At 45.5% G+C, this 18,980-nt stretch overlaps 1 protein-coding gene across 1 annotated transcript; it reads right to left on the bottom strand.

Annotated features, from left to right (window-relative positions):
* Positions 1–823: 823 nt before the first annotated feature.
* On the bottom strand, positions 824–17,341 carry LOC107300341 (RAD50-interacting protein 1; the record flags this gene model as incomplete). Its single annotated transcript, XM_015829674.1, has 14 exons — positions 824–2,097; positions 3,065–3,183; positions 3,283–3,463; positions 4,061–4,275; positions 5,623–5,822; positions 6,639–6,776; positions 7,627–7,852; positions 8,880–8,990; positions 9,103–9,259; positions 11,896–12,048; positions 12,134–12,307; positions 13,545–13,786; positions 15,532–15,727; positions 17,262–17,341. Coding segments are annotated over 14 exons (2,415 nt in total), but the record flags the coding sequence as incomplete, so codon positions are not given.
* Between the last annotated feature and the right edge of the window lie 1,639 nt (positions 17,342–18,980).

Here is an 18,980-nt window from a genome sequence, read left to right as displayed (position 1 = left end):
CTAGGAGATTTACCTGCTGATAAAGCTACGAATTTAGATACAGAAAGTCAAAAGTAAAGAAGTATCCAATTGTTCCTCCTCTTACCTCTTCAAGCAAAGTACACTATAATTACTAAAACATTACTAGTCTTTCCCGGATATTGTTTTTAAACACAAGACGGCTAAAGGGAGGTCCATATTATTTCGGTGATGACGTTCTTGCAGTAAATGAGATTCGTAAACAAACTTTAGAAACGGGATGGACAATCCATGCTTTCCTTTGCGATTGCCAAAAATGTTCCACCTTGTGTTTTGGCATTTTAAGCAAGGCATCAGAGGCCCACTACTTGTGATCTTCTCGGCCTCTCCAGATTTCGTTGGAAGCTGGCTGGAAGGTTGCAAATGGTGGATCATGTGACCACAGGACACGCTGCATGTGTCACAAATGAGGGTTGCTAAACCCAATCATAATCACGTGACCACAGGGCACTGTGACAGTTGGAAGTGCGGGAACCAGCGGCAAGTCATTTTTAGCGCAATCGTGACTTCGAACGGTTCTTAAAACAAACGGTTATTAAACGAGACCTTCCTTTAAAAACTAATAAATGCATAAAAATAACCCAAGACAAATTTTAAGTATTAACCTAAGAACACGCCTAACACACGCAGGCAGAAATTGTATGTTGGTGTGCTTACACTAAATACACTGTTCATCCCATAACTAAACTGGCTGTGATGGGGAAAAATGCAATTGTTTATATATTATCTTTATATGTTATGTATCTTTGTTTGCCCCCCACAACAGGACGAAAAAATTTGCTGAACTGTGGACAACAGTTTAATGCTGAATATTCTCACCTGGAATATTTTATATATCTATTTTGTACTTTCTGGGGAAAAAAAGCTAGCAATTTCATTTATATATATATCACGGTCTTCACTTGTACTAATTACGTCATCACTGAACACAGGTACAAAACATCTCCTTTTCCCATATTTGAAAAATCTTCAAAACTGTTATCCTACTGAATTTGCTAAATAAATACTGGGAGTGTTAGCCAACACTAAGATTTTAGCGGTCTTTTTATTTCAGGGAGATTGATTCAATGTAAATTTTTCCATCAGAAAAAAAAATGACATTATGACTAGTTTACACATTGACGGAAGATTATGACTCCAACTTTCTCATCAAAAGGAGACTAATCACATATATTTTCTATAATTGTAGAGTACGTTTCAAGAACTGCACACTGGCAAATTTCTGCAAAGCCTTCATCTTATCTGGATTAGAAATATGCTAACGTTAGGAGCCAAAGGAAGTAAAATTTGCCACGGAATGGCATGCAAAATTGTTTGTCCCTTTTGTGCTTTTTGTCGACACACGGTTCATTCAAAAAGGCAAGAATGATTCTGCTCGTTTTAGCCCCCGTGTAATATCTCTCAGACCACAATCTTGGTAACACAAAAGGTTCTGAAGACACTCCAATCCAGCTAAGCGAGATTAATCTGAGCATCAGAGGAGGCAATAAACAGGTCTATCCCAGGAATTTTTAAAATAATCCAGTGTGTTCCTCTAAGATGACTATTTCTATCATATGGAGCATATGTTAGAATAATTTCTCCATTTAAAAGAGTTTTTTCACCTGATTGGCACAGTCAACTGAGAAAATGAAAGGTGTCTCTCTCCAGAACTGAGAGTAACAGCCAATACAGTAACCAGACCATCAAACTATAAATGTTTCTTTGAAGCCGTGATGTATCGCGGTTTAGTTTTCAGCTGTTTTTTAATGCATGTTTTTCTTTCTAAGGCAGTTTACTCGGCATCACATGAGAACATAGGGTCATTTCTAAATAATGTAACAGCGATGAGTGTCTCTCCGTTCTGTTTGCCTTGATTATTTGCCCGTATTAGGCCAATTTGTCCTCAAATTAAGGAGAATCTCAACATCCTTTGGAGCTAACTTATAAATCCCAAGTTCATTTAACGCTGCCACAGCGGTGGGTTGATTTGAAGGAAAGTTGATTCCAGTTCTGGTTTCCGGAGCCGACTGTAGCACGTCCCTCAACAGCAGGGCGGAACCGATGTTTAAGTTCAGCACAATACAGGCCTCCTTGATGCTAGATAAGAAAAAAAATAAAATAAATCCGGTTCTAAATCTGGGTATGTTTCAAAGAGTAACACAACCACAGATTCCTCATCCAAGATAACTTTAGGTTTCTCCAAGAGCTTTTACTGCCAGGTGACAAAAATCTTGTGTGATTCTAAGAACTTTCAAACAATATAAAGAACGGTTGCTGGAATTGGGTATGCCTAGTTTAGTGAAGAGAAGGACGAGGGGGGACATGATAGCAGCGTTCCAGTATCTCAGGAGCTGCCCCCCAAAAGAGGGAGTCAAGCTATTCTCCAAAGCGCCCGAAGGCAGGACAAGAACCCACAGATGGACACTAATCAAGAAGAGAAGCAACCTGGAACTACGGAGAAATTTCCGGGCAGTGAGAACAATTAACCAGTGGAACAACCTGCCTCCAGAAGCGGTGAATGCTCCAACACTGGAAGTTTTTAAGAAGAGACTGGACAGTCTTCGTCCTTATACCAGGGGTCCTCAAACTCACCCTCTTTAAGACTTGTGGACTTCAACTCCCAGAATTCCCCAGCCAGCCATGGGTGTGATCACCTCAATGTTGCTCGTGGGGAGGGACGCCTGTGGGGGCCGGGCAGGGTTGGGGAGATCCAGGGGGTCTCTGGCAGGTGGGGCAATGGGCAGGAGGCTCGTCCTGCGGGATGAGGCGAGGCAGGGTGGGGGTGTCATTGTCACAAGGCGAGGCAGGGACGGCTGCTGCCTGACACCATCGGCCCCCGCACACAGAGGCCAGCGAGCGCATGGGTGCTGGGATGCATCCAGCCATGTGGGACCTCGGCGAGTTAGTGGGTGGCTGGTTGAAGAAGGATGGTTGCCATCTCCGGGGCATGGCGCGCGTGCCCAGAGAGGGGGCTCCGAGTGCCGCCTCTGGCACACGTGCCACAGGTTCGCCACTACTGCCATAGGCAACTTAGAAATAAACAAGCATTGTGCGCCATACTCACTGTTTGAAATAATTCTCCGGCCGCTTGCAGTAATGGGAGAATAAAGGGAAAAGATTCCGAGTCATATCGAACTGGAGTTGGGCCGCTCCCCCTTCGTTGAAATGATTGGCCAGAATGACCTGAAAGAGATGGCGTGCGGATCAAAGGCCAGCCGCGTTTAAAAACCAGGACCGCCGTCTTGGCTAAAGTCCCAGCAAGACGTGAGCGATGGTGCTTACCTCCTGATAGATGAACAAGTCAACTTGCTCGGCGAGCATCTGCCAGAAGGTTTTGAACAAGGAGTAGCAGAGCTGCTGCTCCAACTGAAGGAGCCGGTCTCTCAAGGCCAGGAGTAAAGGGCAGGCAGTGCTGGACAAGGACATCACCGCTTGTTCAGCCTGGGAAGGCAAGGAGAGCCACCTACGCAAGAGACACGAAACCTGGCTCAAGTCAAGCCCGTAGCTTGGCTCGTTCCCCCGTCAATGAAAAATGTCCGGTGCGAAGAATCAGGTGTCCACACGTGAAGCTGATTGAGGGTCCGTGCCAATAACACAAGAAATCTAGCCGGTCAGCACTAAATTGGCGCTGGGTAAGAGTCAAACAGAATTCGAGAAGGGCTGGACTAAGCTGTTTGTGGGAACGTAATGATTCCAGGCTGATTCCTCTCTTGACTCCTTCTCCTACAAAAGTGCTCAGATGGTAGATCTGGGAAAAGATCTGTTCAGATGCTCAGAGCAAGGGCTGGCGACGCGTCATCAAAGGGGAGACATGTTGCCCACTCCCTTCCTATTGTGTGATTTGACTATTCTCCAAAGCGCCGGAAGGCTGGAGAAGAAGCAACGGATGGAAACTGACCAAGGAGAGAAGCAACCTGGAACTAAGGAGGAATTTCCTGACGGGGAGGACAATTAACCTGCCTCCAGATCTTGTGAATGATCCATCACTGGAAGTTTTTAAGAAGAGACTGGATGGCCATTTGTCTTGAGATGGTTTAGGGTTTCCTGCCTAAGTTTTTACCTTTCCCTTTTGTAGATCTTGGCCACCTCTTTAACCTCTTTGGAGACGTGGTCGACTTGGCGGCTGAGCATGTCGTGCTTCAGCCGTTCCAGGAGGTTGATCATGTCATCGAACACAGAGCTTTCCAGGGAAGCCAGCTGCCCTAACTGCAGCATGCTCAGCCCGTCGCTTTCGGCGCACATTTCCAGGGCCGCCTGCTGCAGCTGTAAAAAAAACTGCGCGGAGAAACCACATTGGGGGAAGGAAAAACAAAAAAGGATCACCACTAGCGTCTCGGGAGATTCTCAGTCTATCCAGGTCCTGGTTTGTCCCAAAGGTGCTTTTTTTCAGGAGGCAACTGGACTTCCTTGTTTTTTCTTTGAAGAGGTTTCGCTTCTCATCCCAGAAGCTTCTTCAGTTCTGACTGGATGGTGGGGAGTGGAAGGATCTGAGAATCTCCATAGACATTTAGCTATGCCCTTGGGGATGAACACCCCTTAAACGGTGCGGGGATATGAATGGATTTTCGGAAAACGTTGCAGACTACGGGAACCATTTGCGCTTCAGTTTGAGATGCAGACAACACAGACTCATCCCCAACAGTGAAGGGACACTGGGCAGAAAATATCCTGCAGCCCAGAAGGTTCCACACCCATCTGCACCACTCAGGTGACCCTAAAGACACAGATAAACTTCCAAGTGGTCTCAACGACGCTCTAAAAGGATGCAAATGACCAGCTGTCTGCAAGGAGTATAAATCCTTCCATTCCCCACCATCCAGTCCGAGCCGAAGAAGCCTCTGGGATGAGAAGCAAAACCTCTTCAAAGAAAAAACAAGAAAATCTAGTTATCGCCACTAGTTTTTTTTTTAAGGATCTTAACTTTCGGCTAAAGCATGTGCTTTGGATTCAGGAGCTTAGTAAAAGGAGCTAAGGGCAGGGCGCGAAAAATTTCAAGAGCATCTCTTCACGTTAAGGGAGAGAAAAGCTCTTCGCAGCTGAGGTCCTCCCGTCTTTACTAACCACATGCCAACAGTAGGCGGCGCTACAGCCATTCCACGATCTAAATCGGGGCTGTCAAACTCGTCACGTGATGTATGACAACGTATCGTGACTTTCCCCCCCCTTGACGGAGCTGGGGTGGGCACGGCTTCTGTGTGATGCATCCGGCCCGTAGGCCGGCAGTTTGACACCCCTGATCTAAATCAATGTTTCTCAACCTTGGCGATTTTAAGATGCGTGGGCTTCAACTCCCAGAATTCCCCAGCCAGCATTTCCCCCCCCAATGCTGGCTGGGGAATTCTGGGAGTTGAAGTCCACACGTCATAAAAGGGCCAAGTTTGAAGACCCCTGCCTTAGTCCTCCTCCTCCTCTTCTCCTCCATTCCACAAACCCCCCTCCCTTCTAGCGCTGATGAGATTACCTAGCTGGGTCACAAGACGTCTGCAAGGCAACCACCAAGATCAGAGGTCACCCCGCAGCTCGGACCCCAGCGATAGATGGCTCCGTTCTATCAGAACGTAGCTTCGCCTAAAAGCCTTTCGACCACCCACAAAGGGCTCCCGCCACCACACTGTTACTTACGACGTTGTCGGCCCAGTCTGCTAGCACCGTCGCTATGTAGTTGACGGCGTTCAGGATCGCACAGTAGCGGAAGGCGAGAGGCGTTCTGGTTTCTTCCTTCATGACCTGAGTGAGCCGGATCCGAAAGTCGTCCACCAGCTCTTTCTGCAATTCGAGGAAGCGCAGTTTCCGAGCCGCTGTGGGAAGATGCTTGTACCTGTCTGGGTGGAAATCGCAAAGCGCTGGCGTTATTTTCACGTTGTGAAAATTCCAAGTTAACCTCCGCGCTGGAAGGAAAGATCCATCTTCAGGTTCTTCCCCAAGTTCTCTTTCCTCGGTTTTTTTTAACTCACAGGCAGGGCCCACGAAAACCGCTCTCTGTGTTCCAGAAAGATCTGCGTTGCTGGGCTGCTGCCCTGGACTTTCTTGAGATGGAATAACAGAATGCAGGTGGTCCTTGGCTTACAACCACGACGGGGCCTGAAATTTTTGTCACTAAGCGTGACAGCGGCTAAGTGAGTTTTGGCCCCATTTTTATGCCCCTTTCTGGTCACGGTTTAAAGGGAACGGTTGCTGTTGCGATGTCGGTAACCCAGTTGTTAAGTGAATCTGCCTCCCCACCCATTGACTTGGCCCGCCAGAAGGTCGCAAAAGGGGATCACACGCAACGGTCATCAATACGCGCCAGTTGCCAAGCGTGTGAATTTTGATTGCGTGACCATGGGAATGCTACAAAGGTTGTAACTCTGAAAAATAATCCTGTCACTTTTTTTTCCAGTGCCGTTGTAACTTTGAACGGTCATATTCTATTCTATTCTATTCTTCTATTTCTATTCTTCTATTTCTATTCTATTCTTCTATTTCTATCCTATCCTATCCTATCCTATCCTATCCTATCCTAAATATTTTCCTTTATTGGTACCTCTTGAAATCTATTTCTACTTAACTACTAACGGCAGTTTATTTTCCCGTAAAAAATACGGTGCCATTCCTGAACGAATAACAGAATCAAAATGCCAAAAGCCCGTTATAATTACCGGTGATCACCAGGAGGAGAGTCATAAAAGTCTCTGCACAGTCTGGGACCTTCATTTCATCTACATCAGTGATGTCCTTGTACTGGGATACCCAAGCAGCTTCCGATGACAGCATGGAGTCCATCTTCTGAAGAGCAACTATGAGGAAGACACAATGACGAAGCTAAAGGCTCATTCACAAGTGCAGCTACGGAGAAAAGGGTCAGTCAGAAAAACAAAGCACCAGCTTTTTTTTTTTTTTTTTTAAATCCCAAATGCAGACATTACGGTGCGTTAATTTTATACATGACGGATAGTCTTCGGCTTATGAGCACAATTGAGGCCCAAAGGTTTGTTGCGAAGTGAAATATTTCAGTGAATTTTGCCCCCATTTTATGACCTTTCATGCCACAGTTATTACTGTGTGGTTGTTATGATAGTAAGACAGTTGTTTAAGTGATCCTGGCTTCCCCCTTGACTCTGCTTGTCGGAAGGTCGCAAAAGGGGAATCGCGTGACCTTGGGACACTGTGCCGGTCATAAATACGAGTCAGTTGCCAAGCGTCTGAATTTTGATCACATGACTGTGGGGGAACGCCACAACTGTCCTACGTGGGAAAAATGATTGTTTTAAGTCACTTTTTTCCCCAGTGCTGTTGTAACTTTGAACGGTCACTAAATGAACTGTCATCAGTCGAGGACTACCTGTATTTGATCCCGCCACCTGTTTACATTCAGGGTAGCTATTGCCCGTGGGGAGGGGGGGAAGTGGGATTGTTTAATGCAAGGAAATGATTCCATAGCACAAGGGTCCCCAACCCCCGGTTTGTGGATTGGTACCGGGCCATGGCACGCCAGCAACCGGTCCGCACAAACAAGCAAAGCCCCACCCGCGGGATGCAGGCAGCACACAAAACCACGCCCTCTCCGGTCCGCGGAAAAACTTCTCTCCATGGAACCGGTGGTCCCCGCTGCCCAAATGTTTGGGGACCTCTGCCGTAGCGTCGTACATTTTCTCTCTACCGTCAACCATCTCTGAAAGTAGGTTTCTTCCGATAAAATGTGCATGCAGCTGGGGAGAGTGATGAGGTAGCCACGAAGACCGTGCAGCTCCCTTTCAAACAGGAGGATCTCGTCCACCAGGTGGCAGAAGAGGTTGTCGTCGTACAACATGCAAGGGATCTCGGCGTCCAGCTTCTCCAGGATGAGCATGACCAAAGCCCGGGAAAACTCCAGCTTAAGAATTAAAAGAGATAAACATTAAAACCAACAGATAAAAGGACAGTGTGGCTCTTGTCAGAGGCAGTCCTCGACTCACAATAATTCATTTTCAGGGACCGTCGAAAGTCACAACGGCACTGAAAAAAAGGGATTGACGCTCACAACCGCTGCGGCGTCCCGACAGTCACGTGATCAAAACTTCAGACCAAAATCTTTAAAAAAACAACACCCTGTATGTCAAGATGATGATTTAGAAACTAACCAGCTTGCATAATGTGAGATGAATGATGCAATGTTAGGAATGACTCAGCGGGTGTGTGTATCCCTTTAAGAGTCTGAGTATAAAAGGGAAGGAAGGCTTTTTGCTGGAGTCTTTCTCGTCCATTTCCTGCGGTAATTGCTGTGTATCGGAGTTTGCTGAATCACCCCGTGCGTGTATCCTGTTTCTAGTGTATATTTGTAGATAGTGTAATATAAACCACCATTTAATACAGACCACTGTTTACTGTATTTACTCCTGGGTTACCTCAGCGCAATAAGACTGTGCATGCTCTGACACTGGAGAATAGAGCAAACTAGGGACAAGATCGAAAATAAAGTACGGTGGGCCTTGCCTTACGACAGGTCGCTTACTGACCGTTCAAAGTTACAATGGCGCTGAAAAAAAGTGACTGATGATCGTTTTTCACGCTTGCGACCGCTGCGCAATCCCCATGGTCACGTGATCAAAATTCAAGTGCTTTGGCAACAGGTTCATATTTATGACTGTCGCAGCGTCCCGGGGTCATGGGATTGCGACCTTTCAACAAGCGAAGTCAACGGGGGGGAATCCAGATTCACGTAACAAACGTGGTACTACCTGAACAACTGCAGTGATTCGCTTACCATCTGTGGCAAGTAAAGTCGTAAAACAGGGCAAAACTCACTTAATGACCGTCTGACTTAGCAAAATATAAATGCTGGGCTCAGTTGTGGCGGTAAGTCAAGGACTGCCTGCGGGACAAGGGCTGCCAATCCACAAGAAAAGGAGAGAGGGTTTTACCCTTGCGTTCACGGAAGTGCCTGCTTTGTCCAGGATGGGCTGAACTTTGTCTTCGAGAAACGACACGTGGTTCCCAATCCACATCAATACTTGGGTAAGATACCACTCGGGCTTGGGAAGGAGAAAAGTCAGACAAAATCAGAGAAAAACCTGTGCACTGCTCAGTCAAAGGGACAACAAAGCAACATCTAAGTGGAGGATCTGCCGATCCAGGCTATTCTACCTTGCTCAGGACGTTGGTTTGCCGATTCCCCGTGAAATGGTACTTGAATCTTTTCTGAAGGGGAGCCAGCATGATCTGCATAGGTAGTATCACAGGTGGAGTTGATGGAAGGAGGTATTTTTCCGGCAGTTGCTTCGGCTTGGTTAATAGTTCGTCCCTGAGATTTTTTTTTATGCGTTAAGGTACAATGTGGTGAGAATACGTGCAAGGGCTTACAGAGGTAGGATGGAATCCAAGAGTCCACCAAACAAGCATTTTTTCATTTCACTGAAAAAAAAAACCCTCTTCCCTCATCCCCCACCACAATAAAACAAAAATTAAAACACTGTGAACAAAACAAAACAAAACCAAAAAAAGCTGCAGTTGCCAAAAAAACCAACACAGGGCTGGGCTGCATTAACAGAGGGATAGAATCAAGATCACTTGAAGTATTACTACCACTCTACAATGCCTTAGTAAGGCCACACGTGGAATACTGCATCCAGTTTTGGTCACCACGATGTAAAAAAGATGCTGAGACTCTAGAAAGAGTACAGAGAAGAGCAACAAAGATGATTAGGGGACTGGAGGCTAAAGCATATAAGGAACGGTTGCTGGAATTGGGTATGTCTAGTTTAACGAAGAGAAGGATGAGGGGGGACATGATAGCAGCGTTCCAATATCTCAGGGGCTGCCCCAAAGAAGAGGGAGTCAAGCTATTTTCCAAAGCGCCTGAAGGCAGGACAAGAAGCAACAGATGGAAACTGATCAAGGAGAGAAGCAACCTGGAACTAAGGAGAAATTTCCTGACAGTGAGAACAATTAACCAGTGGAACAACCTGCCTCCAGAAGTTGTGAGTGCTCCAACACTGGAAGTTTTTAAGAAGAGACTGGACAGGCATTTGTCTGAAATGGTGTAGGGTTTCCTGCCTGAGCAGGGGGTTGGACTCGATGACCTCCAAGGTCCCTTCCAACTTTATTATTATTATTATTATTATTATTATTATTATTATTATTATTATTATTATTATTGCCTTTGTTGATAGGATGGGAGATGGGAGACGACCAATGTAGGAGCACCAGAGGTTTATAAGCTGTTTAGAAGAAAGATCTGTTTCGTCGTTCGAATAAAATGAAAGGTGTTTCTTTTAATCAATACAGTCCCTTATAAACGACTCGAATTTATTTATTTATTTATTTTATTTATATTTGGATTTGTATCCCGCCCTTCTCCCGTAGGACTCAGGGCGGCTGACAATCAATTAAAAATTAATAATCTTAAGGACAGAAAGAGAAACCTTGGATTCCCCTGACATGAAGGAGATGGGGGATCCTCAGTGAGCCATAAGACTATCTAGGTCAGTGTTTCTCAACCTTGACAATTTTAAGGCATGTGGACTTCAACTCCCAGAATTCCACAGCCAGCAATGCTGGCTGTGGAATTCTGGGAGTTGAAGTCCACATGCCTTAAAATTGTCAAGGTTGAGAAACACTGATCTAGGTACTGGCTAGCTGGAAAGCTGACAGCCCAAGTTTGAGACCTGGGTGTCGCAAGATGGGGTGAGCTCCTGTTCCTTGCTCAGCTCCTTGCCCATCTAGAAGTTCGAAAGCGTGGAACTGCGAGTAGATAAATAAGTACCACTTTGGTGGGAAGGTGACAGCGCTCCGTGTGCCTCGGTGTACGGTCACGCTGGCCACATGATCATGGAAGCGCCTTCAGACAAGGCTGGCTCCCTCGGCTGAGAAATGGATATGAGCGCTGTCCACTAGAATCAAACACAACTGGACAGGGGGAAACTTTATCTTTAAAGGCATTTGCATATATATAGTAGTGGCCCAAATTGTGGAAACCTTTTGGGAAAAGTGTATTTTTGAGGTTGGATGGCTAATAACACCACTTTTGGGGGGAGTAGTACCATAAAATTATGTATCAATGGAAAGATAATTTAATCAAGAATGTGACGCAACGAAGTTTGTTCAATTATTTGTACTGTATTCTATGAAAAGCTACAGACAAATAACCAGAAAAAGGAAGCACCACTGGCTTAGGTTGATCTCGGGTAGCTTTCCTTCCTCTGATTGTAGCCAATGAGCACGAGTGCTTAGACAGCCAATCAGGTGTCATCTTGTTTTGGCAATGAGCCAATCAGATCACAGTAGGATCCAGTGATTGATGTCCTGTATTGAAGCTGAGAGGAGGACATTTGTCAGTGTGTTGTGTGATCACTATCAAGTTGGTTGGATTTTGTGCTCTTTCATTTACTGAGCTTGTAAAATGTAATAAAATTAAGGTCATGGTGCAAAGAGTTGACTGGTCGCCCAGAAAGCGATGTAAAATAGTATTATTAACAAGGCTACAGTTATAAAGAAATGAGAAGAAAAAATGGGTGGAAACTTAACCAAAGATGGCATTTTTACTGTACACTTTTCCCAAAAGGTTTCCACCATTTTGGCCACTACTGTATCTAGGTGGGCAGATAGATTTCTTTGTCCAGGTTGCACACGTTTCTACGTCTCTATATCTGCGTTACGTGTGTATCTCTGCACAAATGACAGAAGGGAAGAGACAGAATGCGTGTCAACTTGCAAACATTAACAAGGGTTGCCCCACAATGCTTGGGCTCTTTCTGTGAGGATATTCATAGAATATTATTTGCTGCAATTGAAGGTAGAAGAACATCTTAACATCTGGGTGTTGGCTGAGATTGGGGATATCCATGACCCTACATTCCATAAAGAATTATACAATAATTCTGCATTTAAGCCAAGGCTAACCGGATACTTAAAAAAAAACCAAAAACTTAAAGAGGATACGATGTCTGCAGTTTGAGGAGTTGAGAAAACAGGGTCTCAAAGTTACTGTATATTTCTGCGGCGTTCGGTGAGGAGGGAGCCAGGCCCAACGCTTGGGACTGTGCTGGTCCAATAAATGGCCAATGCAGCTGCGTCAGCGTCTCTTCGAAATCACTGCAAAAAAAGACGAGCGCGTCGTTATCGCCGTGACTCGGTGATCCAAAGGAAGCCTAAGACAATTAAATGGACATTTTCCTACCTGGATAATTTGTCTTTCAGGATCTTGTGCCAGAATTGAATAGTAGACCTTATAAAAGTCAAGAGATGTGAGCAGGAAGAGTCTTGAAGCTTGATATCTAATTCAGCCATGGACGCCAAGGCCGTAGCAGCCTCGGGCACGTTGTTGGTCATTAGATACTGCTGGATGTTGTCACTGGCAAAACAAAGAGGGGAGAAAAAACAGTGGACAAATGAGCAGAGATTGTACCGTGTGTGGTATTGCCAGAAGCTAAAATCATCAAATGAAACCAAAATAGAATTAGTGTTTGTAGCTTGGGGTTGAACTGTGGAGTCTTTGATATTCTCTGAGCTTAATAATAACAATAATAAAGTTGGAAGGAACCTTGGGAGGTCATTTAGTCCAACCCCCTGCTCAGGCAGGAAACCCTATACCATTTCAGATAAATGCCTGTCCAGTCTTTTCTAAAAAACCTCCAGTGATGGAGCACCCACAACTTCTGGAGGCAGGTTGTTCCACTGGTTAATTGGTTCTAACTGTCAGGAAGTTTCTCCTTAGTTCTAGGTTGCTTCTTTCCTTGATGAGTTTCCATCCGTTGCTTCTTGTCCTGCCTTCAGGCGCTTTGGAGAATAGCTTGACTCCCTCTTCTTTGGGGCAACCCCTGAGATACTGGAACACTGCTATCATGTCATCCCTGGTCCTTCTCTTCATTAAACTGGACATACCCAATTCCAGCAACCATTCCTTATATGTTTTAGCCTCTAGTCCCTTGGTGGTTTTCTTGCAGACATTTCATGACCCAACTAGGTAACATCATCGGTGTTAGCAATGGAACATCTGCAAGAAAACCACCAAGCGCAGAGAGCGCCAAAGACCCCCTAAAATAGAATTACCTGTCCAAGAAAATAAATTAGCCAACTAAGTCCATATGGAAATCAAAAAATTATCACAAAGCTACCTTTACAACTGTGTTAGGAGCCTGAAGGCTAGAGGCAAAGAAAGGTTATTACTATAAACTACGTAAATAAATCAAAGAAATTCAAGCATGTAGTCACATACTCATATAACATTTTTGTGCCATGGGGCGCAAAAATGGGCCTCGAGGTGCAAAAACGGGGCGTCGCCGTATCACGGGGTGCAAAAACGGGGCATTGGCATGCTGCAAGACACAAACATGGCCACCGCTGCACCATGGACGCAGAAACAAGGGGCTGCGCCACGCAAGAACAGGGCAGGGCCAGTATCATGCAGGCGCTAGTCCCACCTCGTTTGCGGCACGCCCGTGCTCGCGGCCCCGGGCGCGCACACACACACGTAAAATGCTTCCCTCTCCCTTTTCCTCCGGTCCGCCAACCGACAAAAGGTTGGTGACCTCCGTTTTAAGCCTTCCGTTATACTGAAACAATACGAAACGATTTGAAACCTTCTTTACCTTAATTCTTCTACTTGTGAAATCTGTTTTAAGTAAGCGAGGTGTCTCTCGACTTCTTTTATTTGGCTTATCAGGGCAGCAAACTCCTCCATCCAAGGGCTGGAGGTCAACAGGTGGCCGTTCACCGCATCGTTCAAAACCCTCTCGCTCTCCAGAAGCTCATGGAAAGATTTCTTCGAATCTTCGGCGTTCTGCAAGGCCTTCTGGATCCTTTTGGGGACTTCCGATGAAACGGTGAGAACCTGTCGTCAGGAGAGCAGCAGGCTGTTACACGGACCACCTTTGACTTAACAACAATTTTTTGTTGCCAAGACATTTGAGTACGGCCTCATTTTATGACCTTTCGTGCGACGGTTGTTAAATGAATCCCTGCAGTGGTTAAGTTTGGTAACATGGTGGTTAAGTTGTTAACCTAGTTTCCCCCATTGACTTTGCTTGTCAGAAGGTCGCAAAAGGGGATTATGTGACCCCGGGGGGGGGGGAACTCTGCAACCATCATAAATATGAGTCAGTTGCCAAGGGACTGAATTTTGATCACGTGACCCTGGGGATCTGAGTGTGAAAAACGGTTGTGAGTGTGAAAAACGGTCATAAGTCACTTTTTTCAGTGCCGTTGCAACTTTGAACGGTCGCTAAATGAACTGTTGTAAGCCGAGGACTATCAGTACTTCCTGTATCGTGTCCATTAAGCAACCAAAAACATTAAAATGACAATAGAAAGCTAGTCTTAAGAGAGAGAAAAAACTTGTTTAAAATGGTCTGAATAAAAAACAAGTTAAGAATTAGTTCAATACGTGACCTGACAATCAACGCCAATGTTATTTATCACATCCAATGTGATGGGTGTAATATTGGTGCATGTGCCAAATATATCCTATACACCAGGGGTCTTCACACTTGGCAACTTTAAGACTTTGTGGACTTCAACTCCCAGAATTTCTCAGCCAGCCCTGGCTATATACAGACCAGGGGTAGGCAACCTTTACTCTTTTATGACTCGTGGACTTCAACTCCCAGAATTCCTGAGCCAGCATGGGGGAACTATGGCCCCCTTCATGACTTCTGGACTTCCCAGAATTCCTGAGCCAGCATGGGGGAACTATGACCCCTTCATGACTTGTGAACTTCAACTCCCAGAATTCCTGAGCCAGCATGGGGGAACTATGGCCCCCTTCATGACTTCTGGACTTCAACTCCCAGAATCCCTGAGCCAGCCACGCTGAGGGGAAAGGGAGAGGTTTCCAAGCTGAGCCATGCTGGCTCAGGAATTCTGGGAGTTGAAGTCCGCAAGTCATGAAGGGGCCATAGTTCCCCCATGCTGGCTGAGGAATTCTGGGAGTTGAAGTCCACGAGTCATAAAAGAGCCAAGGTTGCCTACCCCTGATACAGACCAATGTATGTTACTTTAAAAACAGCCTTCCCGCATTTAAATAGTTAAAATCCATAAACGTGGGCCCCGTGCCTGGGATTCTCTGGATAGATAGTCCTCGAATTAGAACTGCAATTTAGCCCATTGCTCAGCAAGGCAATGAATTTTGCCCCATTTTACGACCTTTCTTGCTACACTTATTAAGCGAATCCTTGCTTAATGATTCCCCATTGACTTTTGTCAGAAGCCGGCTGGGAAGGTTTCATGTAGTGATCACGTGACCACAGGGCAGTGCAACGGTCACAAAATACACGCCAGTTGCCAAGCGGCTAGATTTTGATCAAGTGACCGTGGGGAGGCTGCAACGGTCATAAGTGTGAGAAACTGGTCACAAGTCACCTTTTTTTTCCAGTGCCGTTGTAAATTCAGCCGCTCAAAAAATGGTTGTAAATCAAAGACCATATCCGTGAAATATTATTTGTAATATGTGAAGAAATGCCAGGCCTTGGAGAAGGCTGCCCAATGCTTCATTTAGAGTCCAAATAATTGGAAACCTAAAGAGTGGGCTATTTTTCTTAAAGTATTTGAACACACCTTCCCTCCCAGGATGAAACTCACCTGTTCTTCTAATTTCATCTGGTTTTTTGACAACTGCTCAATCAGCTCGCCAAGCTTGCTTAATGAATCGTAATCCGTCCCAACTTTCCTTTCCACAAATTCAGACACGTAGAACGGGATGTCACAGGTCTCCGGGTCTTTAGGAATCCTTTTGTTCCCATGACTGACGTTTTCCGCTTCGGCGCGCCCTCCGGTACTAATTTAACAAATCGATTATTAAGTTCCTAGCCCAGTTGTAAAGTTTTTTTTTTTTGTGCAAACACCAAACACACTTGTAAAAGGCGTTATTAAGAGCTGGGTAAAAGTATTAAAACCACCCACAAAACAAATGTGAACTTGATCAAATCAAATAAAGAGGAGACTGGACAGCCATTTGTCTGAAATGGTATGGGGTTTCCTGCCTGAGCAGGGGGTTGGACTAGATGACCTCCAAGGTCCCTTCCAACTCTGTTATTCTATTCTATTCTATTCTATTTCATTCTTATCTGAAATAGTATAGGGTTTCCTGCCTGAGCAGGGAGTTGGACTAGATGACCTCCAAGATTCTTATCTGAAATAGTATAGGGTTTCCTGCCTGAGCAGGGAGTTGGACTAGATGACCTCCAAGGTCCTTTCCAACTCTGCTATTCTATTCTATTCTATTCTATCCTATCCTATCCTATCCTATCCTATCCTATCCTATCCTATCCTATCCCATCCCATCCCATTCATATTCTATTCTATTCTATTCCTATTTCTATTCAATTCTTATCTGAAATAGTATAGGGTTTCCGGCCTGAGCAGGGGGTTGGACTAGATGACCTCCAAGGTCCCTTCCAACTCTGCTATTCTATTCTATTCTATTTCTATTCTATTCTTATCTGAAATAGTATAGGGTTTCCTGCCTGAGCAGGGGGTTGGACTAGATGACCTCCAAGGTCCCTTCCATCTTTATTATTATTATTAAATATGGCAATGCATGACAAGCAATCTCCCTACATACTAAAGGTTTTTTTTAAAAAATGGGAAGTTATCATCCTCGCAGTAAACGATTCCAGAATATCTTCTCTATTGAAAACTCACTGTTGTGCTTGGAATATTGAATACGGAATAAGAGCTGGAAGAGATTTTGGAGGTCTTCAAGTCCAACCCCCTCAAGCAGGAGACCCTATAATCATTCAGGACAAAGGGCTGTCCAGTCCCTTCTTAAAAACCTCCAGCGATGGAGCACCCACAACGTCTGGAGGCAAGTCGTCCCACTGGTTAAATTGTTCTCACTGTTAGGAAATTCCTCCTTAGTTCCAGGTTGCTTCTCTCCTTGGTTAGTTTCCATCCGTTGCTTCTTGTCTTGCTTTGCAGGATAGGTCCACGCCCTCCTCTCTGTCCCATTTCAAAAACTGCCTATTTCAATGGGATAAACGGGCTCGGTTCCTAGCAAGGGAAGCATAGTGCCCTCCCACTAGGCGTTAAAACCAAGTTAAAAACAAGAGGAATTTCCACTGAGCAACTGATGGGACTGGGTTTATACCCATTCTGCGGATGAAAAGGCACTGATGAAACTTGGTGTCTAAAACAGAGTATTTGCTTAGCACTGCCAGGATGGAAGAAATATCTAGCTGTAGATATTGGCTTATCAGTTTTTACACAGGAGTGCATTCGTGGTGTTTCCCAAGCTATTGGTTGGTTGCATTGTTAGAATTCCTCTTCCATCAGGATATTACCAGTAACTATGCTAGTATTCTTTAACTCACCAGCACGTGTCAGCTTCTGCAGGATGTTCTGCTCCTTCCTCCTCCTCCTTCTCCTCCTCCTCCTCTTCTCTGCTGGGTTCCTGCTAAGAAAGGAGCATATATTGGTCAGTTTGGATCGCACAAGAAGGCCGAGCGCCAAAGAATGGAGGCCTTTGAACTCTGGTGCTGGAGAAGACTCCTGCGAGTCCCCTGGACTGCAAGGCGATCCAACCGGTCAGTCCTAGAGGAGATCAACCCCGACTGCTCTTTAGAAGGCCAGATCCTGAAGTTGAAACTCAAGTCCTTTGGCCACCTAATGAGAAGGAAGGACTCACTGGAGAAGAGCCTGATGCTGGGAAAGATGGAGGGCAAGAGAAGAAGGGGACGACAGAGAAGGAGGTGGCTGGACAGAGTCACTGAAGCAGGAGGCCTGAGCTTAAAGGGACTCCAGAAGATGGTAGAGGACAGGAAGGCCTGGAGGAACGTGGTCCATGGGGTCGCGATGGGTCGGACACGACTTCACAACTAATAACAACAACAAGCTTTCAAGAACAACTAAAGTAGCTTTTTTCTTCTCGACCCAAACCTCCAGATGTGTTTGATCGCCTCCCAGAATTACAAACAGAATAGGTAATATTTGGGAGTTGGGAGCACGGTGGCTGAGGTGGTTAGGACACTGGGCTGACGATCGGCAGGCTCGTGTTTGAGACCTGGGGTGAGCATCCGCCACTGGGTCCGGCTCCTGCCAATCCAAATGTTCAAAAGCGGGCGACTGTGAGTAGACAGAAACATACAACTCTGACAGGCAGCTTAACAGGGGCACAAAACTGGGCATCCCAGGGGAAACGATGATGTCAGCGTCTGATCCTCTCATCACGGAAATGCTTCTGTAGGAACAAGTCAATTGCATGACTGTGAGAGGGATCTCAAAGTCCTAGTGGACAATCACTTAAATAGGAGCCAGCCGTGCGCTGCAGCTGCCACAAAGGCCAACACAGTGCTGGGCTGCATTAACAGAGGGAGAGAATCAAGATCACGTGAAGGGTTAATACCGCTTTACAAGGCCTTGGTAAGGCCACACTTGGAATATCACATTCAGTTTTGGTCACCACGATATAAAAAAGATGCTGAGACTCTAGAAAGAGTACAGAGAAGAGCAACAAAGATGATTAGAGGACTGGAGACTAAAGCATATAAGGAACGGTTGCTGGAGTTGGGGATGTCTCGTTTAATGAAGAGAAGGACGAGGGGGGACATGATAGCAGCCTTCCAGTATCTCAGGGGCTGCCCCAAAGAAGAGGCAGTCAAGCTATTCTCCAAAGTGCCTGAAGGCAGGACGAGAAGCAACGGATGGAAACTAATCAAGGAGAGAAGCAACCTGGAATTAAGGAGAAACTTCCTGACAGTGAGAACAATTAACCAGTGGAACAACCTGCCTCCAGAAGCTGTGAATGCCCCAACACTGGAAGTTTTTAAGAAGAGACTGGACAGCCATTTGTCTGAAATGGTATAGGGTTTCCTGCCTGAGCAGGGGGTTGGATTAGATGACCTCTAAGGTCCCTTCCAACATCATCATCATCATTATTTGACAGTTTTGAAAACCCATACTAAGTCACTTTTTTCAGTGCCCCATAACCTTGAACAGTCACTGAACAAATGTTTGTAAGCCAAGGACCTGCATTTCAGTCTTCAGTTAAACAACGAACTGTTGTAACTGGGGGGAAAAATTGTCCATCTTTT

Source organism: Protobothrops mucrosquamatus, unplaced genomic scaffold (genome assembly GCF_001527695.2).
Source record: "Protobothrops mucrosquamatus isolate PMUCROS unplaced genomic scaffold, P.Mucros_1.0 scaffold6718, whole genome shotgun sequence".
Taxonomy (NCBI): Eukaryota; Metazoa; Chordata; class Lepidosauria; order Squamata; family Viperidae; genus Protobothrops; species Protobothrops mucrosquamatus.
Note: the sequence above shows the minus strand (reverse complement) of the source record. Positions and strands in the feature narration are given on the sequence as shown.